Source organism: Ambystoma mexicanum, chromosome 2p, assembly GCF_040938575.1.
Source record: "Ambystoma mexicanum isolate Mex_15411 chromosome 2p, UKY_AmexF1_1, whole genome shotgun sequence".
Lineage (NCBI taxonomy): Eukaryota > Metazoa > Chordata > Amphibia > Caudata > Ambystomatidae > Ambystoma > Ambystoma mexicanum.
In genome coordinates, this window is record NC_090923.1 from 1300334647 (window position 1) to 1300357256 (window position 22610).

The 22610-nt window shown below is 47.9% G+C and overlaps 1 protein-coding gene across 1 annotated transcript in view; it reads right to left on the reverse strand.

Moving 5' to 3' along the window:
• Window positions 1-887: 887 nt before the first annotated feature.
• The window catches only part of AIMP2 (aminoacyl tRNA synthetase complex interacting multifunctional protein 2), an 84061-nt gene continuing 62338 nt past the window's right edge, over window positions 888-22610 (reverse strand). The window contains exons 3-4 of the mRNA XM_069645636.1: window positions 18805-19036; window positions 888-1538 (exon numbers count right to left, since the gene is read on the reverse strand). Coding sequence (XP_069501737.1) covers window positions 1153-1538; window positions 18805-19036 — 618 coding nt within the window. The 3' untranslated portion in view covers window positions 888-1152. The remainder of the gene's footprint in view (window positions 1539-18804; window positions 19037-22610) is intronic.

The following is a 22610-nucleotide window of genomic DNA, read 5'->3' on the forward strand; positions in this document are numbered from 1 at the left end:
CTAGAAGTTGCCCGGGGGTGTGGGGATTTTCCTCTGACCAAGAGTTACTCATCCCAAACAAGGAGCAATTAAATTGAAGCCTCATGAATGAGTTTTCAGGACAGTGTACATTGAATGTGCAGCACAAGAAAAGTTGAAACTAATATTTGCACGGTAGGGATTTTTTTTTCTAACAGTGATTTAATAGTGAGATGCACATGTCAGTACTGCCTGAAAGATGGTGCAACTTGCTCTGCCCCAGACACTGCATGAAAATACACACATCACGAAACCCGTTCTAGGACTATGTTGCTCTCCCTTTTGTTGCATTGCCGTTTGTTAATCCCTCCCAGCTCTAAGTGGCTTACATTTCTTTCCACGTACTCTCTTTATATTGCTTTCGGCTCAGTTCTGGTCTTGCTGCCACATCTCATGCAATAATTTGCTTTGTTTGCCAGTACATAGGTTAATGTTACAGTATTGATGGCGGTGGCTGTCCATTTAGACACATTCCTGTACAGTTATGATAGGTGCCGACATCTCGCTCATGCTCCTCCTCCCCCCATAAACCCCTCTGCTTCAGAATCAGGAGTTCATAAACAGCAAGCTGCAAATGGAACTGCCATGTGAAATGCAAATTAGCTTCATAGATGCCCATGGTTCTAACAGGCTCTTGTAGGGAATACCCAGGAGCTAAATCCCTCCCAGCAGTTCCGAACCTTGCAATACCCGAGAGCTCAATGAGATTCTGTAACTGCTAGAGGGAAATCCAAAATAACTCGCATGGTTTGAAACCCAAGTCTCAACAGCTCAAACGAAATTTCACCCTGCAATCTTATTAGAACACGACCAGGCAACATTTAAAAAAAAAATAAATAAAAAAACATTAAAAAAAATAAAAAAACCAATATGATAGTATATTTTAATTTAAACAACCTGACCATTCAAATACACCTTCAAAAAGGGTACCGAGAATAACAGCAGCAACATGATGAATAACAGTCGTTTCTTAATAAATAAAACATGATTGTGTCCATTTCCCATTTTTTTTGTACAGCGGTTTCAATTTAAGGCAATTATTTGGTTTCCTTTAGGATGACTGAACACATCTGTGTCAAACGTGGACAACTGTACCCTGCCTGTTGCAAACATGAACACTTTTAATGCAGCGTTTTACTTCAGAAGACTGAGAGCCAGGTTGAAAGGTGCCAGGTTTTCACAAGACTTCATCCATTTCTGCACATTGGCTGGGACAGCAGTGGAGCCGTTGGTCTGCTGCAGGGCACACCAACCCACAATATCTGCCACCGTGAGCTCGCTCCCAACCAGCCACGAGGATTTTCCGAGAGCAGAGTTCATTGCACGCAGGACAGCTGCCTTTTCTTTATTACTTCCCTCCTTCAGCTGGAAGATGACCATATCCACCCAGCTGTCAATCTGAGTCAGAGTGACAGCGCTATGCTCTGGGGCAATCAACGAGAACAGGAATCTAGCAATGTTCCCTTCGCCTTCAACAGGGCACATATGCTGAATGCTAAACTTCATCTGTGGTTTAAGAACTAGAATTGTGCAAGAGAGAAAAAGGAAAATAATTTTAATTCATACAAACTTTATTTCCTTCACATTCAAGCAGAATTACAAGAGTTCTTTACTTGAACCAATTTGTTATGCACGATCCACTTACACAAGGCTGCATGTCTCCCAAGTAACCACCAAGTATAAACATTTTCCATTGCTAAAAAGGCTGGGCAGGTTCTCCGCTTTGACCAGCTCAAGAATGACACCAAGATCTAGCAGTGCACCCTACAACCATTAAATAAGGAGTCAGAAGATTTTCTGGACCCGATTAAGCCAGCAATTGTACTCTTCCCCCAAAACTTACTTTTCACATCTAGCAAATAATTCCAGTTTAACAGTTTGATGAATTCAATCTACCAGGGGAAATGTGAACCGCCTGTAAATCTTACACAAATAATTTTTCTAATATTGACACTTGTGGAACTTTCAAAGGTTTCACGTCTTCCACCGTGCACGTTAATAGGTTCGCTTATTGCTGCTTTATGGCTTTTGTTTTTTTGTGTTTATAACATAATAATCTCAATATTGTAAATCCATGCCCTGCAGAATAAAACATTTAGTTCCTTTAATATCGAAATAAAGTGGAGTGCAGATTCCAAAATGGCCGCCGGCAGGGGGCGGATGGGTTAGTCGTGGTTCATCACTCGGCCCCATTTAAAGGTGATTTAATGCAGTGACCCCCGCCCCTCACTTCAGATACCGGCAGCTGAGGGTCCCCCCCCCCCCCCCCCCCACTGTGGCAGCGTGGGCGGCGAGAGTTGCTGTGACAACGAGGAAGCTTACCGCAGGCACAGAAGGACCATCGAAGGAGAGTGGTGTGGTCGCGGCCTGAAGCGGCCGAACTTCATGGTCGTTGGGTGTGTCTGGTGAGCCCAGGAAGATCTGGTGATGGTTGAAAGCGGGCACATGGGGGTGAGCGGAGCAACGGCAAGCAGTAAAGGAGCCCCTTACCCAGTGTCAGCAAGTAGGAGTGTATTTTGTGGCACATGCACATGCCGGAGAAGAGGGCGATTGGTGGTGCGCCATTCAGTGGAGTAACTTTGCTGAAAATGTTGGGGGGGGGGGCGGGACATGACATCTGAAGAAAAGGTGCCCAAGCCAAATGAATGGAGACAAAATGGTGTGCCATGAAAGTTTGGGGGGGCGGGAGGGGGGGGGGGTAGACAAACACCCCTGTCTCCCCCCCTAAAATTACGCCCATGGCGCCATTTAAAAACAGCTGGGATTAAAACCTCAGAAACATCCATAAATGCCCAGTGAAATTGCAGTATAGAGTTGGCGGATGGGGTAAGGAGGCTTAGGAGTGCTGGCTTGGCTATGAGAGTTTCCTGCCAGTTCATTATGTGGATACTACTACTGGTTTGAGTGACCATTGGCTCCATTTGAGTCCTAGGAAAGCAGTAACGCTACATCTTGGTACACGGTCCAGACTGGACGTTCTGTGGGAGGTTGTCAAGGGAATAAATCAAATAGGCACATGTTGAAGGCTAAAGGAAAAGGACGGAATAAGGCTACCCCAGTACAGCAATCTATATTGAACAACCGGGGAGCAAAGGGCACAATCACAAGATGTTGGCAGACAGTCACAGGGAATTCCGGGTGCGGCTCTCTCTTCACAGTCACTAACAGACAAGGAAGTTCCAGAACACACGGACACGATGCTGATCACCAAAGAGGAATTGATGCAGTGCTTAGCAGACCATCAGCATTGCCTTAAGGACTCTCGAAGAATCAGCTCAGGAGCAGATTTCCTCTCTGAAAACGGACACCAAGACTGCTGTGCAGAAAATTAAAGGTGAAAACGTGAAGTTAGGGGAACGAGTAGATACGAATGAGCAAGCCTTGCAGGAGCTGACCGAGGTCTCTCGGAAAAGTGATGAAGCGATAGAACGATTGGCACGGATGTCGTACAGTTTAGAGCTCCAGTGCGAAGACCTCAAGAAAGGGTCAAGGCAATCGACTATTCGTTTTAAGAATGTTCCAGAAGCAATAGTGGACAAAGATCTTAAGCAAGCGATAAAATCATGCTGCGCTGACCGATGAGAAAAGAGCAGGGGGCATGACCAAAGGATATTTTGTCAACCTTTTCAGGCATAAGGAAGAGACTCTGAGGGCAGCACGAGCGGGCATGACCATTACCGTCAATGGCTCTGAGGTACAGCTGTTCCAGGGCTTGGCATTTCCAACTTTGCTAAAAAGGAGACAGATGGGACCAGTAACCAATATTCTTAATTAGGGAAAAGGTCCGATATCGATGGACTTTCCCGTTTGGCTTGTTGTTTTCTTGGAAAGGCAGGCACATCAGAGAAACAACGTGCAAGGAAGGTCTTGATGGGGTGGCGCCGGAGGGCAGTGAGCAGACCAGGACACAGGAAAAGGAGACAAACTATCCAGCAGCTGTGACAATGGGAATGGTCCACGGTGAAACAAGACAATGGAAAAACATGTGCCCCAAGAGGATGGGAGAAGCTAAAGGACACCTCAGGCACGAAGCAGTGATTGAGGGGGAGGGGGGAGGAGTGGGGGGGTCCAGGTAGATTGGTGAGTGGGGGGCTGGAATGATGTCACAGATAGTGGCATGGGGTGAGGATGAAGGTTGGCATCGGGCCCACTTGGGATCTAAGGGAGGTGGTTTGTTTGATCTCTCAGCAGTTGGTAGGATTCAGGTAGTTTACCGGTACACAGTCGGGTTTCTTCCCGGTTGTTAGGGAGAATTCTCTCTTTAGGCTGAATTTCCTAACCTAGTGAGTCCCCCAGCAGCTTTGCTGGATTTCTGGGGTTTGTTTTTTCCTCCTGCCAAGAGTGAGACTCTTTTCCTCCCACTCTTGGACAGGATTAATGGTATTTCTTTGACTGGTAATGTGTTTTATGGGCTATGGGGTCCTTTACTCCATAGGGTCTCATAGTTTTTTCCTATGTGCGTTACACAGCACCCTCCGTGCAGTAACACAGGGGTGTCATAGTGACACCCCACCATAGACTCCATACCCTGGGACAGACTTCTGTCTCCCAGGGCATGTAAAGTCAGCATTGGCTTTACTAGTCCCAAATTATTAACAGAAACCAGTACAAACCATCATATTGTGGACATACTGGTAGGGGCAATTCGATTGCCCCAGGGTCTGTTGTTCGAGGGGGCACGTCTCTGTCCCCCTGATCGAGTTTTGGCTGGTGGCAGTGGAAACTACTTTTTATATTCGACCGCAAATATTTTCCTATGGGATTTTCCCATTGTTCGAGGCTACCAACTTTAATTATTTAATTCTCATAGCCTCGAACATACCGCCGGTTTATTTAATTAATATTAATTCTCCGGTTGGTATTTTTTGCCAAGACTCGATTCTAAAATGGCGTTTGTGTTCTCTTCTGTGACTCCAACACAAGTCAAGCCCTTTGTTCCACTTTTTTGGCAGGCTTCTCCACAGAAGCCTCCAAAAGTGGTGCCACTCTGTCTGGGTACCACAGGGGGTGTGGGAGGGGGTGTAGGCACCCTGGACCGAGTTACCTTGGTAACTCAGGTCGCACTCTTGTGTGATTGGCCCAAGTGGTGAGCCGGCCGGCTCACCACTTAGCATGTTTGAGTGACAGCTAGGCTGAGTGAATGGGGGTTTTCTGCATAAAAGCAGGGCTTTGGGGACTGGAATTTCAGAAGTCGCCACAGGACCTGAGAATCCGACGAGGGAGAAGCTGAGCCGACCTACCATGACGACACCACCGGTGGAGCCCTGCAGAACCGACTCACCACTTCCCAACGACAGAAAAGATCTCCCGGCTGGAGAGGCTTCTTCCCCCGACTGGTGGGCACAACCAGTTTTCCTTTCTTTCTTCGCACCCCAGCCCCCGTGCCAAGCACCCTGGCGGCCGGATAGCCACTCACCACTGAACCGCAAATCACCGGACCGCTCCTTGTACCCAAGAAACTCCGCGGCTGGTTTCTTCCCTGGCAGTGCAACGGACTCCTGTCTTCCTCCACGACGAGATCCTCTTCCCCCGGACGAAGCAACGACTTGCACCCGCTGCCAGGAACAACTGCCCCCGCTGGAGCGTTCTCACCACTTTAAGGTACCAAGTCCGCCAGGCCTCCCTTTCTAAAGATTGCTACAAGGTAATAATAACTCCTTAACCTTCTGGTCTGGGCTGGCCGCCTTGACCCTCTAACTGGTCCCTTTATTTGGTCCAACTGCTTTTTGAACCTTCAAGACTTTTGTGCACTGCAACCGTGTGACCTTGGACACATTTCGTTTCAATCCTCTTAAAGCGGATCCAGCCTACTGACTCTGAACTCACGGTTTTACTTTGCCTCCTCTCTTGTTATGTTCTCGTAAAAGCGTTGGGATCTGTTTCAACTTGTTCTCTGCTTTTCTCTCCCTTTTTAAAACGAACTATTAGAGTGCCATCTACGTTAAGCGCTCACCGATGTCTGAAAATAAGTGGGGCTTTACTTAAGACTAGTCTAATATTCTTTTAAGGGAGTGTATATCTTTTAGTGACTGTTTTTGAATTGCTTACTATTAGTGCCTGTGTGTTTTTCTAGATGTGGTTTTAAATAAATAATGATCTCTTTTACACCAAGCTCTGGTCAGTGTTTACTTGTTCTATTGTGTGCTCTTGACCTATTGTGAATACTCTGTATACGGCCTAACTCTTCTTGAGGGAAGTCTGACTGCTCAGCCACAGCTACCAAGTGAATCTGTGTGGTGCAGACTGCTACCAAGTGGGTTTACTGCCAAACACCTGTAGTCCTAAATTTTTTGCAGTGGTCCCAGAGGGAACTGCACAGGTTTCTGCCTAACACCGGTGTCATCACTAGCACCAATGAACTGGCCAGTGTCATTGCAGGGAGAGGCGTGGGAATGGGAGGGCGAGCTGCTGGACATGGGATGAGAGGTGGGATGTGGTGGCGGGTAGGAGAGCAGAAGATACAATGATCCAAAGACGGGGTTTTCATGCTGTTGGAGGTAAACGTCAAGCAATCAGGGCGGCATCCCAACAGGAGCTAGGGATAAGGAGTAAAGGGAAAGTGAGGGACTTTCAGAGAGCAGAGTTCATCCATGGGATTTAAAATCACCACCTCTAATATAAAAGAGGACTGAATTAACCGGCAAAGCAAGTTGGAGCACTTTTTGCAGCGTGAGAAACCAGACACTGTTCCAAAAAACCCACATATGCAGGAAAGAGACTGCGAATTCGGATTAAGGGGTATCCACAGATGTTCCAGGCTAATGCGATGACAAAAAGGCTGGGGTTTAAATAGCGCTTACAAACAATCCAAAGAGGATAAACTAGGTAGATATCCATTTGGTATTAGAACAGATATTTACCGTAGCATCGGTATATGCACCAAATTCCTGACAGGATGTTTTTCTCAGGGCCACATTGCCGATGCTTGAAACTGTTGCAGAGGGGATGTTATATTAACCGGGGATTTCAACATACACCTTGGGACACAGCAATGGATAGAAGTGGTGTAGGGTATGCGCCTCGGGGCACTCCGTCTCAACATCTTAAAGAAAAATTCAAACATTGGGGATTGGTAGAAGTATGGCACAGCTGTAGGGGCGACAAAGCAGGATTCACATTCTACTCTCACGTTCATAGATCCCAATCGTGTATCCATTATATCTGGGGTTTTTTCCCCCCCCCCAACTGCTGGGACGAGTCCACAAAGTATCCTGGGGGTGATCGCGCTAGCCGATCACGCACCGTTGGGGGCAATGTTAGAGATTACATTACGGCAAAGAGGGCTATGGCAGTGGGTACTACCAGAATTGATTTTGGCTGAAAAGGTATCCTCAGCTAAGATTGGGGAGAAGATTCAGAGCTATTTTAGCAATAATGTGATGGAGGTTACCTCCCTGGGTATTTGGTGGGATGCCTTTAAAGCGGAAACGGGTGGGGAAATGAATAGTTGTAAAGCTCTGCGAGAAAAACTGACGCCACCAACGCCTGGATCTCGCTGACTCTGCGAGCAGAGGCAAGACCCACCAACAGAGCCGTTTTAATGGGGACCAACCTGATGTCTGCGGACGCCATTGGCTCCAATAGTTTGTGCGCCAAGGAGCCCAACACTACATTGAGGTCCCACACGGGATGTGGTTTCTTGATCGGAGGGAAGAGCCTGGCAAGGCCCGACAAATGTTGCTTGACCACCGGGTTGGAAGAGGAGAAAACTACCTTCTCCGAATTTCTGTAGGCTCCTATGCCCGCCAGATAGGTGCGGCATGTAACCACCTGCACGCCTCAGTGGTCAAGGTGTGTAGAGAAGGAAAGTAGGTCATCCAACATGCACGTAAGGTGGTGGGGGGAGAGAAATCAAGACCATTTACTCATGTACTGGCTCCTAGTAGCCTTGCTTCTAGCACCCTGAATGATTTCTAAGTCAGCCTGTGATAGACCCAGGTGTTCAGAGGGATCTGCTCAGGAACCACGCTGCAAGGGGTAACTTCTGTAGGGCAGGGTGGATGACCATCGGCTGAAGATCTCCAGCAGCATGACCTTGGCCCCAATGAGTGAAAGGAAAGCTTTGAGAGATAACCAGATGGCTTTCATCTCCAGCCAGTTGATACGAGACTCCTGCAGGGTCCAGACTCCATGGACACTGGTTGTCCAAAGTGGCCCCCCCAGCCTTCCAGGGAGGAACCCGTAGTAATTGTGACCTGCGGGACAGCTGTCGGAAGGCTGCCGTCCCTCGACCACCGGGTGAGGTCCGGGCGTAGAGATGGTGGAATGGTGAACAGCTCCGCTTCGAGTCCAGCTCCTGATTACATGAGGCTGCAAATTGCGGCTGCAATCTCGTCTTTAGTCTCGTGTAGGGTACAGCCAGTAGGACCGCTGCCATGATGCCTAATACATGTTGGTACCACCAGGCCGAGGTCACTTCTCGGATGTGGAAGTGAGTAGTGGCCCTCTTGATGGCCATGAGCTGGTCCTCCGAGGTGAAAAATTCTCTCAGTGCTTATGTCCGATATGAGGCCCAGAAAGGTCAGGCTCTGCGTAGGCTGCAACGGAGACTTCTTGAGTTGACCGCAAACCCCAGCTCATGGAGTGTGACCATAAGTGTGGAGGAAGTGTGATGATCCGCCTCTGGTGATCTCACCCTGACCAGCCAGTCGCCCAGGTATGGGTAGACGTGGTGGCCATGCGCCCTGAGGAGGGTTGCCACCGCATTCATGAGCCTGGTGAATCCCCTGGGGGCTGAGTTGAGGCCTAAGGGTAGCACCTTGTATTTGAAGTGGCAGCCCATGATCCTGAATCGTAGTAAGGAGCGATGCGGCTGCCAAATCTGGAGGTATAGATAGGTGTCCTTCAGATCCAGGGAGCACATCCAGTCTCCCCTGCACAATGTCCCAGCAATCAGTGCTGGTGTAACCATCTTGAATTTTTGAAGAGGTTGGAAAGGTCCAACATAACTCAGGCCAGCCTGGTTCTTTTGTATGGCAAAAATCTTGGAATAGAATCCCAATCCTCGCTGGGAGGCTGAAACTTCTTCCATGGCCTGGCTTTCAACGACCGACCGAACTCCCGCCAACAGAGTTGCTGTCCCAATCTATTGGATTGGGAGTGGAGGGGAGGAGAGGAAGTGATTGGTTGGTGGTACCCCGTGGATACTGAGGATCCAGGGGTTCGCAAACCACCAATGCCAAAACTGTGTGTGAAGGGCAATCCTGCCACCCACTGAAGACATGTGGATCCGAAGTGACGAGTCATATCTTCTTTCCCTCCAAAGCTGTTGCGGTGGAGGTGGGGGGGGCGGGACTGAAAAAAGCCCTTGCACCCCCTTCTTGTTGTGCTGGTGTTGACTCAGCGAACAGTCAGGCTTTCTGGACCTCAGTTCTTGGAAGCTGCGGAACCCTCCGAAAGTCTGCCCCTTGTCAAAGCGTGGATATGACTGGGTGTATGCCTTGGGCGTGGCCTTAGTAAGGATAGACTTCGCAGTTAGATGAAAAGAAAAAATGTTCTCAAACTCAGTGGAGGAGTGAGGTCTCCTCCCCCCCCATTCCCCCCCTCGAATGAAAGGTCCAATATGTGTTCCTGGACGTCTGGGTTAAACTTACTAGCCCGAAGCCAGGCAGTCCCTTCTCATGCCCGTGGCAATGCATATGGCCCAGCCAGAGGTGTCAAAGGGCCATGGTGGACTCCATGATGTCTTCCGCCACAATTTTAGCCTCTGCCAGTCCAGCCTTGAAACGTGACTGGCTTTGCACTGGAAGTTCTGGAAGGAAGTCAGCTATTTCCGCCAAAGCCTCTGGTTAATGGCTGCCAGCATGGCATCTGCGTTGGATTGACGACCATGCAGCGAAGTGCTGGAATAAAGCTTCTTCCTGTATTCCTCCAAGATCATCTCCTCCTTGTCTAGCAGCGCCGAGGACGACTGCAGCTTTGAATAGAAAGACGCTGCAGCAATCACTGAAGAGTGTGGTTGAGGGCGAGCCGACAGTAAGCGTGGATACCCCTTAATTTGCCTATACTTGGCGCCCAGGCACCGATTGACAGGCTGGGCCGATTGGCCAAGGCAACAATGTGCTTCTGCATCGGGATCCCCGTTCTAGCCACCAGGCGTAGAGCGAGGACCTCTGCAAGTACCCCCGCCTCTGGCTGTTCGACGGTGGAGGAAGACCCAAGTACTCTGCCAGACCTGCGAGCCGTTTGTGTAAGGCCTTGGTGGACGATGGTATGTTGGGGTCTTCTTCCTCGTTTGTGTCCACCAAGGCGTCCAGCTGGTCCAGAGCGGGTGGAAGGGTGCTGGGCGACGAGGGCGGAGGTGTGGAGACCGGAACCTGAGGCTGCAGCGAAGGCTGGTACAGAACTGCCTGAACTGTGGAAGACAGGGAACCCGGAATTGAAGTCGGCGTGGGCGGCAGGAGCTGCACTGGGGCCTGCGGCGCCGACTATAGGCGAAGGAGCCGGAGTGAGCATGTCCCCGATTACATCCCTAAGGATGGACCCCATCTGAGGAGATCTCATGAGCGTGAGGAACTTTTCAAAGAACCCGCCCTTGCCGGCCAGTGGGGTGGTAGGCAATATGGACGGGGTAGCAGGCGGCTGCGGAGGCCAGTGCGTACTCTGTCCAGCTGTGTGCGGGGTAAACCTGCCCTGCTGATGGATAAGCTGTAGGCCACATACCTGTTTGACACCAGTCCCCACCTTGTAACTCGTTCTCCCACCTGCCGTTCCTCAGGGCGGTATTGGACAAGCGGCCATCTTGTCTGGCGCGGCAGCCATCTTGTCGAGCTGCATCCCACCTGCCGAAATCGTGGTGCTTGGCTCACTGGGTCCAGCCTCCTCTAGGACTCTTGGCGATGGAGCATGAGACCTACCCTGCACCTCAGGCTGAGGCCTGATAAGAATGTCGCCCTCAGCAGAGTTGCCGGTAGTGCTGATTGCAGGCGCCCCCTCGGACATGTTACTGGTACAAAGGCACAGCCCCTCGGGTGTAAAGAACCTTGTGGTCCCTCTGCACGGTAGCTGAATTAGCCTTGGTACCCGTGCGAGAACCTGAGAGGTTCCTCCCGCTAGGGAGTCACCCTTATGGGGGTGCGCTGGAAAAGAGCAGCCCTCCCTTTGTACCTTGACTTACGTCTGACAAAGTCCTACAGGTCCTTTGGAGGGGACTTCTCAAAGAGCTCCCTCCACCTAGCTAATCTGTTCATCAAAGCACGCAAAGATAGTGCTGTGCAACCCTCCCATCCGTGGGCGGGGCCAAGGCAGCGGAGGCAAAGAGCCCCTCGCAGGCTGGACACCTGCTCAAGCCCACTGAAGCCGACATGCGCTGGGGAGGAGCGTGGGGCCAGAGGGCAGAGTACTTGAATGATCAAAGAATGTATCCGGGGGAAGAGCGTGTGGTATCACATGGCCGAAGCCAAACAAAGGAGCGCTGGTGAAATTGGCTCATTCCAGTCGACATGGAAAAGGGGACGGAGGAGTGGCGCCGGTGGGTGGAGTCAGGGGAGCGCATGCTCCCAGGGCAGCGCCCCCGGGTGCCTCCAAACTGGGAAGATTGTATTCTGGGGAAAAATGTTGTCTCCCTTCCCCAGCGAGGGACGCCCATGCAGTATGTAGGAAAGGGGACGGGACATAAAAAGTACAGGAGAGGTAGAGACTGCAGCAGTATTGGTCAGCTCCTTACAGAGAGTTCAGCCAAGTTGTTAGATGCCACAGAAACGCAGACTTTTATGAGAACTCTCTTCTTATTGAGGACACAGTCGGTATTGCCTTTGGAGCAGGCGGCAGGCCAGTTTGTCAGAGGATGTACAGGATGCCAGCCATTTCCTCTCAGCCACCCTACACTTGCGTTTAAGGGCAACGAGATCCGAGTCGTACCAGGAGTTGCACTTGGCTTTAGGCTTCATGCGGACAGGGGCAAGTGCATCGAGAGTATCAGAGATAGCACAGTGGAGCATGGAAAGGGCTGTGTCAGGTTTGAGTCAGCCAGGGGTGAGGGAGAGAAAGAGGCAGCAAAAGCCTCAACTGACACGCGTTTCATGGTTTGAATGACTGAAGGTGGGTGGCAGTGTGGGGGTAGGCTTGGCCTGAGGGGTAGAGAGCCGAGAGGAGAATGTGGCCACTCCAGGAGAGAGGAGTGGTGGGAGGGTTAGAGAGGGGGAGGTCTGAGGAGATCAAGCTCGGAGAGTGTTCCCTGCAGAGTGGGTCAGGTCAGAGGAAAGAATAGTGAGAGAGTCCCAAAGGTCACAAAAGAGTCCGGTAATGGGACAGGAAGCAGCCAGATGGATGTTGAACTCTCCGAGGAGGAGGAGTTGAATGGTTGAGGCCAGGAGGGATGAAGAGAGGTCCGCCCACTCGAGAGGTAGGAGGAAATCTGACCAGGTGGCCAGTAGAAAGCAGCCACTCCCGGAAGGGCAAGGCTAAACCCCCACCGGAACGGCTGGATCTGGGCACAGAGAGGATCTTGTAGCCATCAGGAAGGAGAGTGTCAAAGCTTGTGACAGAGCTGGCAGTGATCCATGTCTCGGTGAGACCAAGCACAACAAGGTCAAGTTCTTCCAGGATACGGCAGATGTCAGAAGTGTTTGACGGCTGAGCAAGAGTCGAGAGTGGCGAGGTGGAGAAGGTTGGTGTCCTTAAAACCTTCCGGGAGTGGTACAAATCAGAGGTACTCCGTGCGGCGGTCTAGAAGGAACCTGAGGGAAGGCAGAGGAGGTAGGACGAGAGAAGCAAGGTAGCTGAGGAGGAGGAAGAGGGCACAAGAGTAGTGGCAGAGTGTGGAGGCAAGGCAGCCAAAGAACAGAGCGGGGATAGCGGGAGAGGAAAGGAAATTGATAAGGCGCAGGCAGCGTCCTTCAAAGAGGAGGAGGTTGACCCGAGGGCCTTGGACCAAGACGGTGTCATTGAGGTAAACATTGATGATTACCTTAGAGGAGTGGAAGGAAGCCAGGACGGCCTCCCACCGGGTGCTACCATTAATGGGAGAGGAAGAGTAAGGAGCCAGAGACCATATGAAGAGCCCATAGAGGTCTGACGAAGGAACAACAAAGAGGATTTTGGTGAGGATCTGATCAGCGATAGGGAGGCCTGGGTTGGAGACCAGGATATCCTTTTTGAACTTCTTCCTACCAGATTTAGTGAGGAGGGTAGGATAAGATAAGAGAAACAGAGAGCACCATAGGGGAGGGGTAAGAGGAGAGGGGAGGGTTTGGGAATGAGGGAAGAGCAGACCGGAGGGGGTGGGGGGGGAGAGGCAGGTGAACACAGGGGGCGTGGGGGTGCAAGCAAGAGATGGGAATAGCTGGACAGATAAAGAACACTGCACCACTGGGCACAAGCGAATTCGAAATTAGCAGAACAGTCGAAAGCACAAAGCAGTCACTGGCCACAGGCAAATACGAAATTAGCAGGACAGATGAACACAACGCAACCACTGGTAGACTGGCAAACGTACCTTTGGGGCTCAATATTGTTGGAGTAGCGCATATCCAGTTTTCATGCAATCTCCTACAATACAACCAGATGTTGGTCTCTATCAAAGTCTGCACTGTTAAAATTTTTAGGTGGTCTGTCCACATCTGCATGGTTGGGACTATGCCATTTGCCAAATCTCTATAGTAGCCATCCCTACATGAACAGTTACCTATCCCACTAGGCCCAGATTCAATTTTTACCTTTCCATCCTCCGGATGCAGCCCTGTAATTTGAGCATCAACAAGAACTTACTAAGATTCAAGACATTTAGCTTTCCTCTAGTTGATTTGCATGTTAAGTACCACAATGAGTGTAGGTAGTGTTCCCCAACACATTTTGGTGAGATCAACCTGGCATGGTGGAAGAGGATCTGGGAGCAGGTGGAGGTTCCTGGTTGTCCAGATGTATCTAAGCCTAGGTTTTTAGCTATATAGTTGAAGGAAATTGAATTCCATTTCACAAACTAAGGTGATAATGGGATATTGTGAATGTTAGGTAAGATTTTAACCTTTTGCTGTACTGGTATATTCTTGTTCCCTATACCAAAGTGAGTGGGAACCTTCCTTCACACTCAGATACTTTTACCCTTTATCGGTGTCAATGTTAAGACTCAAATTATATCCTCAGACAACCTTTGGTATATACCTTTTTATTGTTACAAGGTTGCCTTTTGGGCTCCCCTTTTACTTTCTCTGGCTAACCTTGTGAGAACTACAGTTCCCAAGGGTAGAAAGGATATTTCTATACCTTCTACATGTAAGTGCAAACCAGCACACCCCACCTTATGTGGAAGTGCTGGGGAGATGTATCCCCTGCCTCACTAGCACTGTAACAATTATGTTATAGGGACAAGCTTTAATTAAATTGCTGGAGGCCATGTAACTTTTTACAAATTCAGTGCACATTTACCGCAGGCTGTTTTCACTGCTGTGTTAAAGGCACCAGTTTTACCAAAATGGCTGCGTCTTTTTCTTGCCATTTTCAGGCTTTTTGTCCCTTCTTGGTCTTTCCACTGCCCTCCAGGGTGGGAAATTCCTTTGTGCGATTTATATCTTTAGCGGGAGACCTCTGTCAAGCCGGCCCAGGCTCCAGAGTGTCTGTGAAGGGAGGAGTCCAAAACTCTGCAGCCCTCTGTCTTCCAGCCTGCCTGCGAGAATCCATTTCAAACTGGGAGGCTGCCTGTCTTGAAAGGACTGCCAAACGCCCAGGTTTGAATGTTGCACGTCTTTCGATTGGCTGGGTTCCTGCATAAAAGTCTGACACTGGAAGCTGAAGAGGTAGTCGACGACTGGACCCGAATCTGAAGAGGAAGTTTAAGAAAACGCGTACAAGACCATTTCCAGCAACCAGGGAGCCTGCTGTGAAACCAGAGCCCACTGTTACCTTTCCTTCTAAGCGACCAGGGGACTCCGAAAACGACAGCCCTCGACCCAGAGCCTGGCGAGATCCACTAAACTCAAGACTACCTGCATTTTAGCTATCCCAAGTCGTGCTGCAACCTTGCAAGGCTGCAATACCCAAATACCCTGGGACCTTGAGACAGTGTGCAGTGCTCCGAATCGAGCTGAAACTTTGGTGGCATCCTGCTGGACCTCCAGAGATGCGATGCCGGTACTTTTAGTTCCCTCACCAGAGTGCTGGACCAGATTAGCAACGCAAATCCAATCAGCGATATTCAATCTTTATCTGGCTCCTGAAAAGGGTGCCGAAACCACAGCGTTGCATCCAGCCTCGAAGAGACAAGCCTTGCCCATTGATTCTTGCTGCAAAATCCCTTCCAAAGTCCTGTCTTCCGTCTTCATGACAAAGGAATCCACCAACCTAGTTTTTGGCTGCAGATTCTGAAGTCTCCCCTGGGGAGGTACTGTGTTGGCTGGGGTATTTACCTACCTTAAGCCTTTGTGATTTCTGTGTAGCTTTGGGGTGTTTCTTGTGAGTCCTCCCATCCAGTTCACCCAAGCCCACTGCTGGAATCCTCTCACAAGTCCCTAGACCCTTTCAACTTCTCCAAGTGTAATACTCACCTGTTTGAAGAGTCTTCAGGAATCTGACTGTTGCTACTTCTGTGCCTTCCTGAACGGTCTGTTGGATACTAGAAACCTAGTGACCTCCTTTTGCCACCGAGAACACTAATTCTCCAAAAATAAGGGAAAGTCTTTCTAAGGATTGGGCCTGTTGCCTAGAAAAGAGAACACGTGTTTAAAGGTTTACTTACTTGTGAAAGTGGTTGTTAACTCTCGCTCAGAGTAAGCAGTTACAAAAGTTCTTAGTTTCCTTGAATGTGTGCTGTGCCATTCTGAAAAGTATATGCAAGGTTATTTTACTTGCAGGTGAATTGGTTGTGCCTCTTCCCAAAAGTAATGCTATTGGCCTCACTCAACTATTTCTTCCAGAATACCAGTGTGCAAGTTCACCATCTCGGTCTTGCTTCCCCCGACCTGCTCTATAGCATGTCTAAACTAATTCTCTGTTGGGTTTTACCTACCTGGAATAACATTGAGCCATGCCATTCTTAGAGTGTAACATTGGGTTTTGCTTTCCTGGGTCTGTGCTATTCAGATGCTAACAGTCTTAGGGTTATACCTACCTTTAAGTTGCTCATAGCTCCTTCCAACAGTATATGGGTTTTACTAACCGTGGTCTGCCTTGGGCCACCCTAGAAAGTTATTGCTTACCTTAGTCTGTGTCCCACTGACCTGAAAAGGAACTGTTCTAGTAGATTACATCCTTAGGTTTGACCTGCCTAGAATAGTTGTGTGCCATTCTTAAAAAGTGTTCTGTAGGCGTAGAAGACCTTGGTCTGCCTGGTGCAATCCTAAATTAGTGTATAGTGTTCTACGGGGCCGAAAAGCAACTAATTGTATATTACACCAAAAGGTCTTACTCACCAGGTATAACTTATCCTGAATGTGGTTATAGGTTTCTAAAGTTTCTTGCATTTGTGTTCCACTATTCAGAAAAGACTTGTAGGTTGGTTTACTAAGTGACTCCTTAACCGAGTGTCACTAAATCACTGCTAGGGTCTACCAGACCAATCTTAAATGCCCACAGAATACTCGATTCTGCGACAATGCATATCAGAATAACTTGGGTCTCGAACGATTCCCATATAGTGCCTCAGGTGTTGATTTCTCTCAAAATAATGTTATTTGTAAATACTAATGTTCTAAATCACTTGGGTAAAAGTGCTATAGAAATAACTGAATTGTAATTTCTTTTGCAATATCCGATCATTCCAGGAGTCCGTTTAATGCCTCCAGGAAGTGGACCAGGTTGGTATTGGACCACGAATGGTGAATGATCGATAGCGTGCAGATGTAATAACTATTCATGGCATAAACATGTGAAATTTGACAGACGATTTTAGACTATGTAGCAAATGGTCACGTTTGGCATGGAGTGGATAAAGAGAGGTGAGCTTTGTGAGATCACCCAACAGACTGTCAAGCGGGCCTTAAGCCAGCAAGCCCAAATATCAAGCTTAATATAGAATAACCACTACGCATCCTCATTGCCTATGATGACGCCTACATCACATCTGTATCTCATGCAGGCTGGATCAAATTAGACTGAAGAGTTTGACCCTGGCAAGCAGCGACCTACAATACACAACTGAAGAGAACAGCACCTTCAGCTGCATCAGTGTGCCAAGAATCCATAGATGCTTTCTCATAATGAGAGCAGACGTGAGGCCACTGGAAATCAGAGAAAAGCCAGCCATTAGCAAGCTCCCACTTTGCTTTTATCTAGTTCCTGACAGCCTCATACTATAGCATTGCATAGATGGGTGGTGTATATTTCAATCATGTCGACCGTTCCTCCGGGGTGGCCCATTTGAACCTTACTCTTCGACAAACAGCCTTTATCAAAGGCATTCGAGCCTTGAACGAGTCCTTCTGCTACTCTTGGAATTCTGCAGAGCATCTTGCTTGGTCGGTAATAGCTCTGGTTTATTTCCTTTGTTATTTTTTCAGCATTAGTCTAATTTTGAAAGGGAGATTATGAACATGTGCATTTACCCCTTGCTAACTTGTATTCTGGCACCCCCTTATGCAATCACGTGACTTGCAATGTATGGTTTGCTTGCAATGCTGCAATTGTAGTAAGCCTCCCACTCGCCTACAGTATAGCAGATAAAGTATTCCATTTCAAGAAGGTCTGTTGCCTTTGTGGTCTGGGTTATTGTTTCCCTCCATTGAATGGTATGTGCCAAGTTTTTAATTCCTGCTTGGGAAAGGGGGAGCTGGAGAGCAATACAAGAAACGGTGGCCCCCAGGGAAGGGGTGTAAGTGGCTGTGAGAGCACAAGCAAACTCTGCCCGTTTCTACTTGATAGACACTTGGGAGTGTAAGAAATGGTGTACCGTGTGCATATGGACACCGAAGGCGAGAGATTAATTTTCTAGTAGCGTCAGTTGAAATGATGACTGATGCATCAGTGTGATGTTGCTGTCCAAGCCTGGCTGAACTTGACAATCCTCTCTCCCGCACAGTACAGTCAGACGGCATAGTCGGGCTTGTTTTTATTTTGTTTCTATTGAATATATCCCGAAGCAGTACTCTCCTGTGGGTCCTATGTACTAACTACAATGAAAACTGTCACGATTAGAATGATCAGAAGACTGCATTTGAATTATGTAGGAGGTCTTACTGACTGGTTGTGAGGTTTAGACCTTAGATACCCTGGTGACGTTATTTCCGTTGCCTTTACTGATCAGACAGTACCTGTAGGTGGTCTATGAAGGCAAGAGTCGTATCAGATTGCTTTCCAGATAAAATGGCACACCATCATGGCAGGTTCAGTGTTTTAGTTTGTAGAGTGGACATGAACCCAGAACATTCCAGACAAACGGAATTCATATGACCATGACAGACAGGTGCCCAAAGACTGGAGCATTTGGTTGGAACTTCCACCAGTAAACTGGCTTCAATCAGCTTTTCTTCAGGTAATAAATTGCAGAAGATGTCCCAATGAGTCCCAGATTGGTCATTCACACAATTGCAGCAGAGCAGTGTGATGAAGCGGCTTGCCAGGCTCCCCGGAAAAGACATTTTGTAAAGGTGGGGGGGTGAAATTGTAGAAAAACAATAAATTATCACCATAATGAAATAATATTGAAAATTACTTCACATGGTGGAAAAACCATTGCTATAAAACCAGGAGCAAAGCCTTCTATAATGATCGCAAAATGGTAAATTCCTTATTGGAGAGCTACTCCCCCACTACGTCTTTTGGTTACTCCCGAATCCTCTTTGGAAGCATATTTCAGAATAAAAGGCACCTTACAAAATACATCTGATCTAAATACCTTTAGATAAAGAACATACTTACCATCTTTCCAAATTAGAGTAAAACCAAGCTGGTAATCCTGACGAGAACGATTACTGACTTGATTCCCAAAGCATTTAAGAAGAGGTTCTGGAACATTCTTTACAGAAGAGTGTGTATGGACGGTGGTCAGAACCTTGTATCGCTGGCATAGCAGACCATGTAGTACTAGCAGAGAAAAAGGCGGCGATGAAGGGTTTGCATTGACGACTATGTCTCGAAGAGCTCCATAATCCTATAAGAAAGTAGAAAGTATTTAGAATAAACCAGCTGGGATTTAGAAGAACCACATAACACATGGTTTAAAACAGACATTTGGTGCATTCCGGTATTGAAATAGTAGAGGTGTAGGTTCAGCACTTAGTTCAATACGTTCAAACTCTTTACACTTGCCTAGAGTAAAAACCAAACGGCAAAATTACTTACTCGAAATGCTAGTGGCCTTCAGCATTTTATGACATAAAAAATACACTCACGAGTGAAAATGTGCACAGACCATTAGACAATGGCTAGTGATAATGGACTTCTGGCGAGTGAAAGAAAAGCAGTGTACATATATGGTCCTCAAACAATGCAATTGATGGAATCGGTCAGCTCTTACAGAAAACGAGTCCTTAATGGACTTTATTTCCTGCAAGGACAGCATTATTGGTCCCCTGTTGTGATCTACAAGCCTTGATTGAATCTGTTCTATGTTCAGTATTAAGAATCAATAAAAAACAGATTCAGGAATGAAAAATGTACACGAACCAAAAGCAACCCTACCATGAAAATGGAGCCAGAAAACACCAGTAACGTTTAATAGCAGCAGGCTTCCAGTGGATCAAGTATGGGTAGTGCCAGGCAGCAGCTGGGAAAGTAGACATGTGAGGTCTACTGTCCCATAAGTGGGAAGAGGGTGCTTCCTACAGCCAGGTCTACTTGTGTTCTCCTTTTCTATATGAGCATGGCTCTCACATTGGCACGCTTTGATTAGGCTAGCCGGGTCTACATTTTGGCTTGGGATGCTTTGATTCGTGGGGCTATCCCACATAGGTCTCATTACATTAACAAGTGCTGCTTACTGAGCCTCACCAGTACCCACTTGTGCAATCCCAATTAGGTTTACACATACAAGCTTTCATGCAAATTCTTGTAACGTAATATTGCTTTACAAGTCCACTTAAGGTAGGACCGTTTACTTTTTTTGCACAAGATGTTCCTATGGTTTAACCAATAACAGCTTGCTATGTTAACCGGCCCAAGAGCTGTGTGCACTTGAGTGGCAATCCAATGATGTGTCAATACGAGGTCAATCCTATTAATTGGATTCCATATGTTGTGTTCTTCTTGTGTAACTAGTGGTCAGTTGTCTCTTGCTGACTAGGATTTTTCTAGTGCTGGAATCTAAATTTCTCACACACGAATCCATCTATGAAATTTCATGTCAACATAGCTAGCACAATGCAGGTGAAGGAAGACGTCAAATAAAAACACCAGAACTCTTTTCAATTTCCAATGTGCCCTTAAAATATTGCTCTTCTACAAATCAGACCCACTTACATAATCCAACACAAATATCCACAGGTAAGCCAGCCAACTATCCATTATTAAAAAGAAAAGAACCCACTGGCTTCATAACACTACAAAGCCAAAGAGTCTGGAATCCCATGCACTGCTTGCGCCCCATCGTCCTCTGCCCCCCCACCCCATGCAGTTCTAGAGCTATGAAAAGCACCAATAACAAGGCACTTAACATGTGGATCTTTATCTGTGAAAGAAATGTGCTGATGAGGTTGAATATACTTTCTCCAATTGCTGCCACCAAGAACCAGCATTTCTATAGTGAACAAGAATGAGTTTCCTTGCTGAAGCTGTGCATCCTGACAAACCTTTAGGCTCATCTCATCTAGGAGTACTCTTCAGATTCCAAGACTGCCGTCGGTAAGTAGGGACGTGAGGTCCGAAAATAGCTGCCCTTCCGCCTCGTTTCAGAGGGTGTTGGGGCATCAAAAGGACGGCAAAACTTGACAAACAGTGAGGTGATCGGAAGAGATGACCAAACCCTCCCTTTTGAGTGATGAAGATTTCAGCCGTTGGAGAAGAAAAGTGGCGTTGCCCATGTACGAGTCTAGACTCAACAACTTGTTAGCAAGTGAGGAGACGAATAGGGGACGGCGCGCGCAGACAGGGAATAACAGAGGAAGCCCTGGTGTTGTGGCCGCTGGGCCACGAGGGACAGATTCCCTGAAGGTGCATAAAACACATGTTAGGCAAGGTTTGTATGCAGTACCCTTTGAGACCACTACACACAACTAGGACTACAGGTGTAAGCAAAACCAACCTTAGGTATAAGTCTGTACTACACCATTTTGTAGTAGCGTTGCTGAGCATCCAGGCTGATTGTGAGCTGTAAGGATGTTACACAGAGGTCTATGATTACAAGTATTCAAATAGACTCTTATACTCAAGGTTTCTTGGTAAAACACCTTCACAGTCGGTTATAAAACATTCACTAGAAGGAGGCAATCTATCACACAAAAATATACTTCAGTACTTCACAACATCCGGTTCTGAGGCATTTAAATTACTTTGAAGGAGGCGCAAAATGGCATTCAGAGCATTTGAAGTAGGAGCAAAAAGGCACAAGTTAATAAAACGAATATTACAGTTACTCTTAAACAGTACAATAGTTTGAGTTTCCAAGAGGAGTTGATTCAATGCAATAGGTTAGGCCAAAGTAAATGGGCTAAAGTCTTGTATAGGATAAAGCAGTTCTGGAAGTTAAACAAAGTATTTGACAAAGTTCTCAGAAGTAGTTCGTAAAAGAACGATTCATATGTTGGGTCACAAGCTGACTAGGCCTGCAAGTTGCCAAAGTTTCAAGCACTTTCAAAGTGAGAGGCAAGTTCTCTCGGTCGGGTTTTCACAGTACCTTACAGTGAAGAAAGCTGTAGCTGAAGAAATCTGTCCCTGGCAGTTCCTGCAGATCTCGCTGTTCCTGAGCCTCAGTTGTGGGGACAAGAGGGAGGATGTCAGGAGACTTCTGCACTGCACTGCACTCGGACTGGTCAAAAAGCTGGCAAAGGCAAATCTTCAATTCCGGTAGCTGTAGTCAAGCACACAAACTGGTGTCATTGTCCCTGGCTATTCGGTTTCCTGCAGCAATCTGAGGAAAATACAACCAGCTCTGAGAATGGTATCCAGGTGGCTTACGAGTTGATTGGTCCCACCAACTCAAAAGGGAGAAGTTGTCCTTGAAGGGCTTCTCTGGTGAGATGAACTGGCGATTCGGACCTGCAGCATGGCGTCACCGTGCAAAGCAACGGTCCAGGAGTTGCAGCAGGCGTCCTCTTCCAGCTCGTCTTCGGTTCCAGTGGTCGAATGTCTTCCAAGCCAAGAGGCTCACCTTTTATCCAGTTTCCTCCCATTCATTCCAGCCTAGCTGCCACTCGCCCAGCAGGGTGACTGTCCTTGCCGGACAGTGAGCCAGCCAGCCAATCACGCCAGAGTGCATTTGGGTCTCCTAGGAGACTAAGCACAGGGAGTTTCGTGCACCTCCCTCACTTCCGGCCCACCTCAGACACTGGCGCCAGAGGCGGTCTTCATTCCTGAAGCCCGCCAAAGGTGTAGGAACAAAGGGACCAAACCTTGTATGGCGCGCAGAGAAACTCAAGAAGGGCCTTTCCAAAAAGAAATGGTGAAAAAAGAAGACCAGGACCTGTTTAAACAAAGGGGGCTTAGACGCCATCTTGAAAAACATGGCTCCTGCGATTTAACGCTACAGGTGTTCGCGGTCGGGAAAAATCATGGTAGTTTGTTGTAAAACC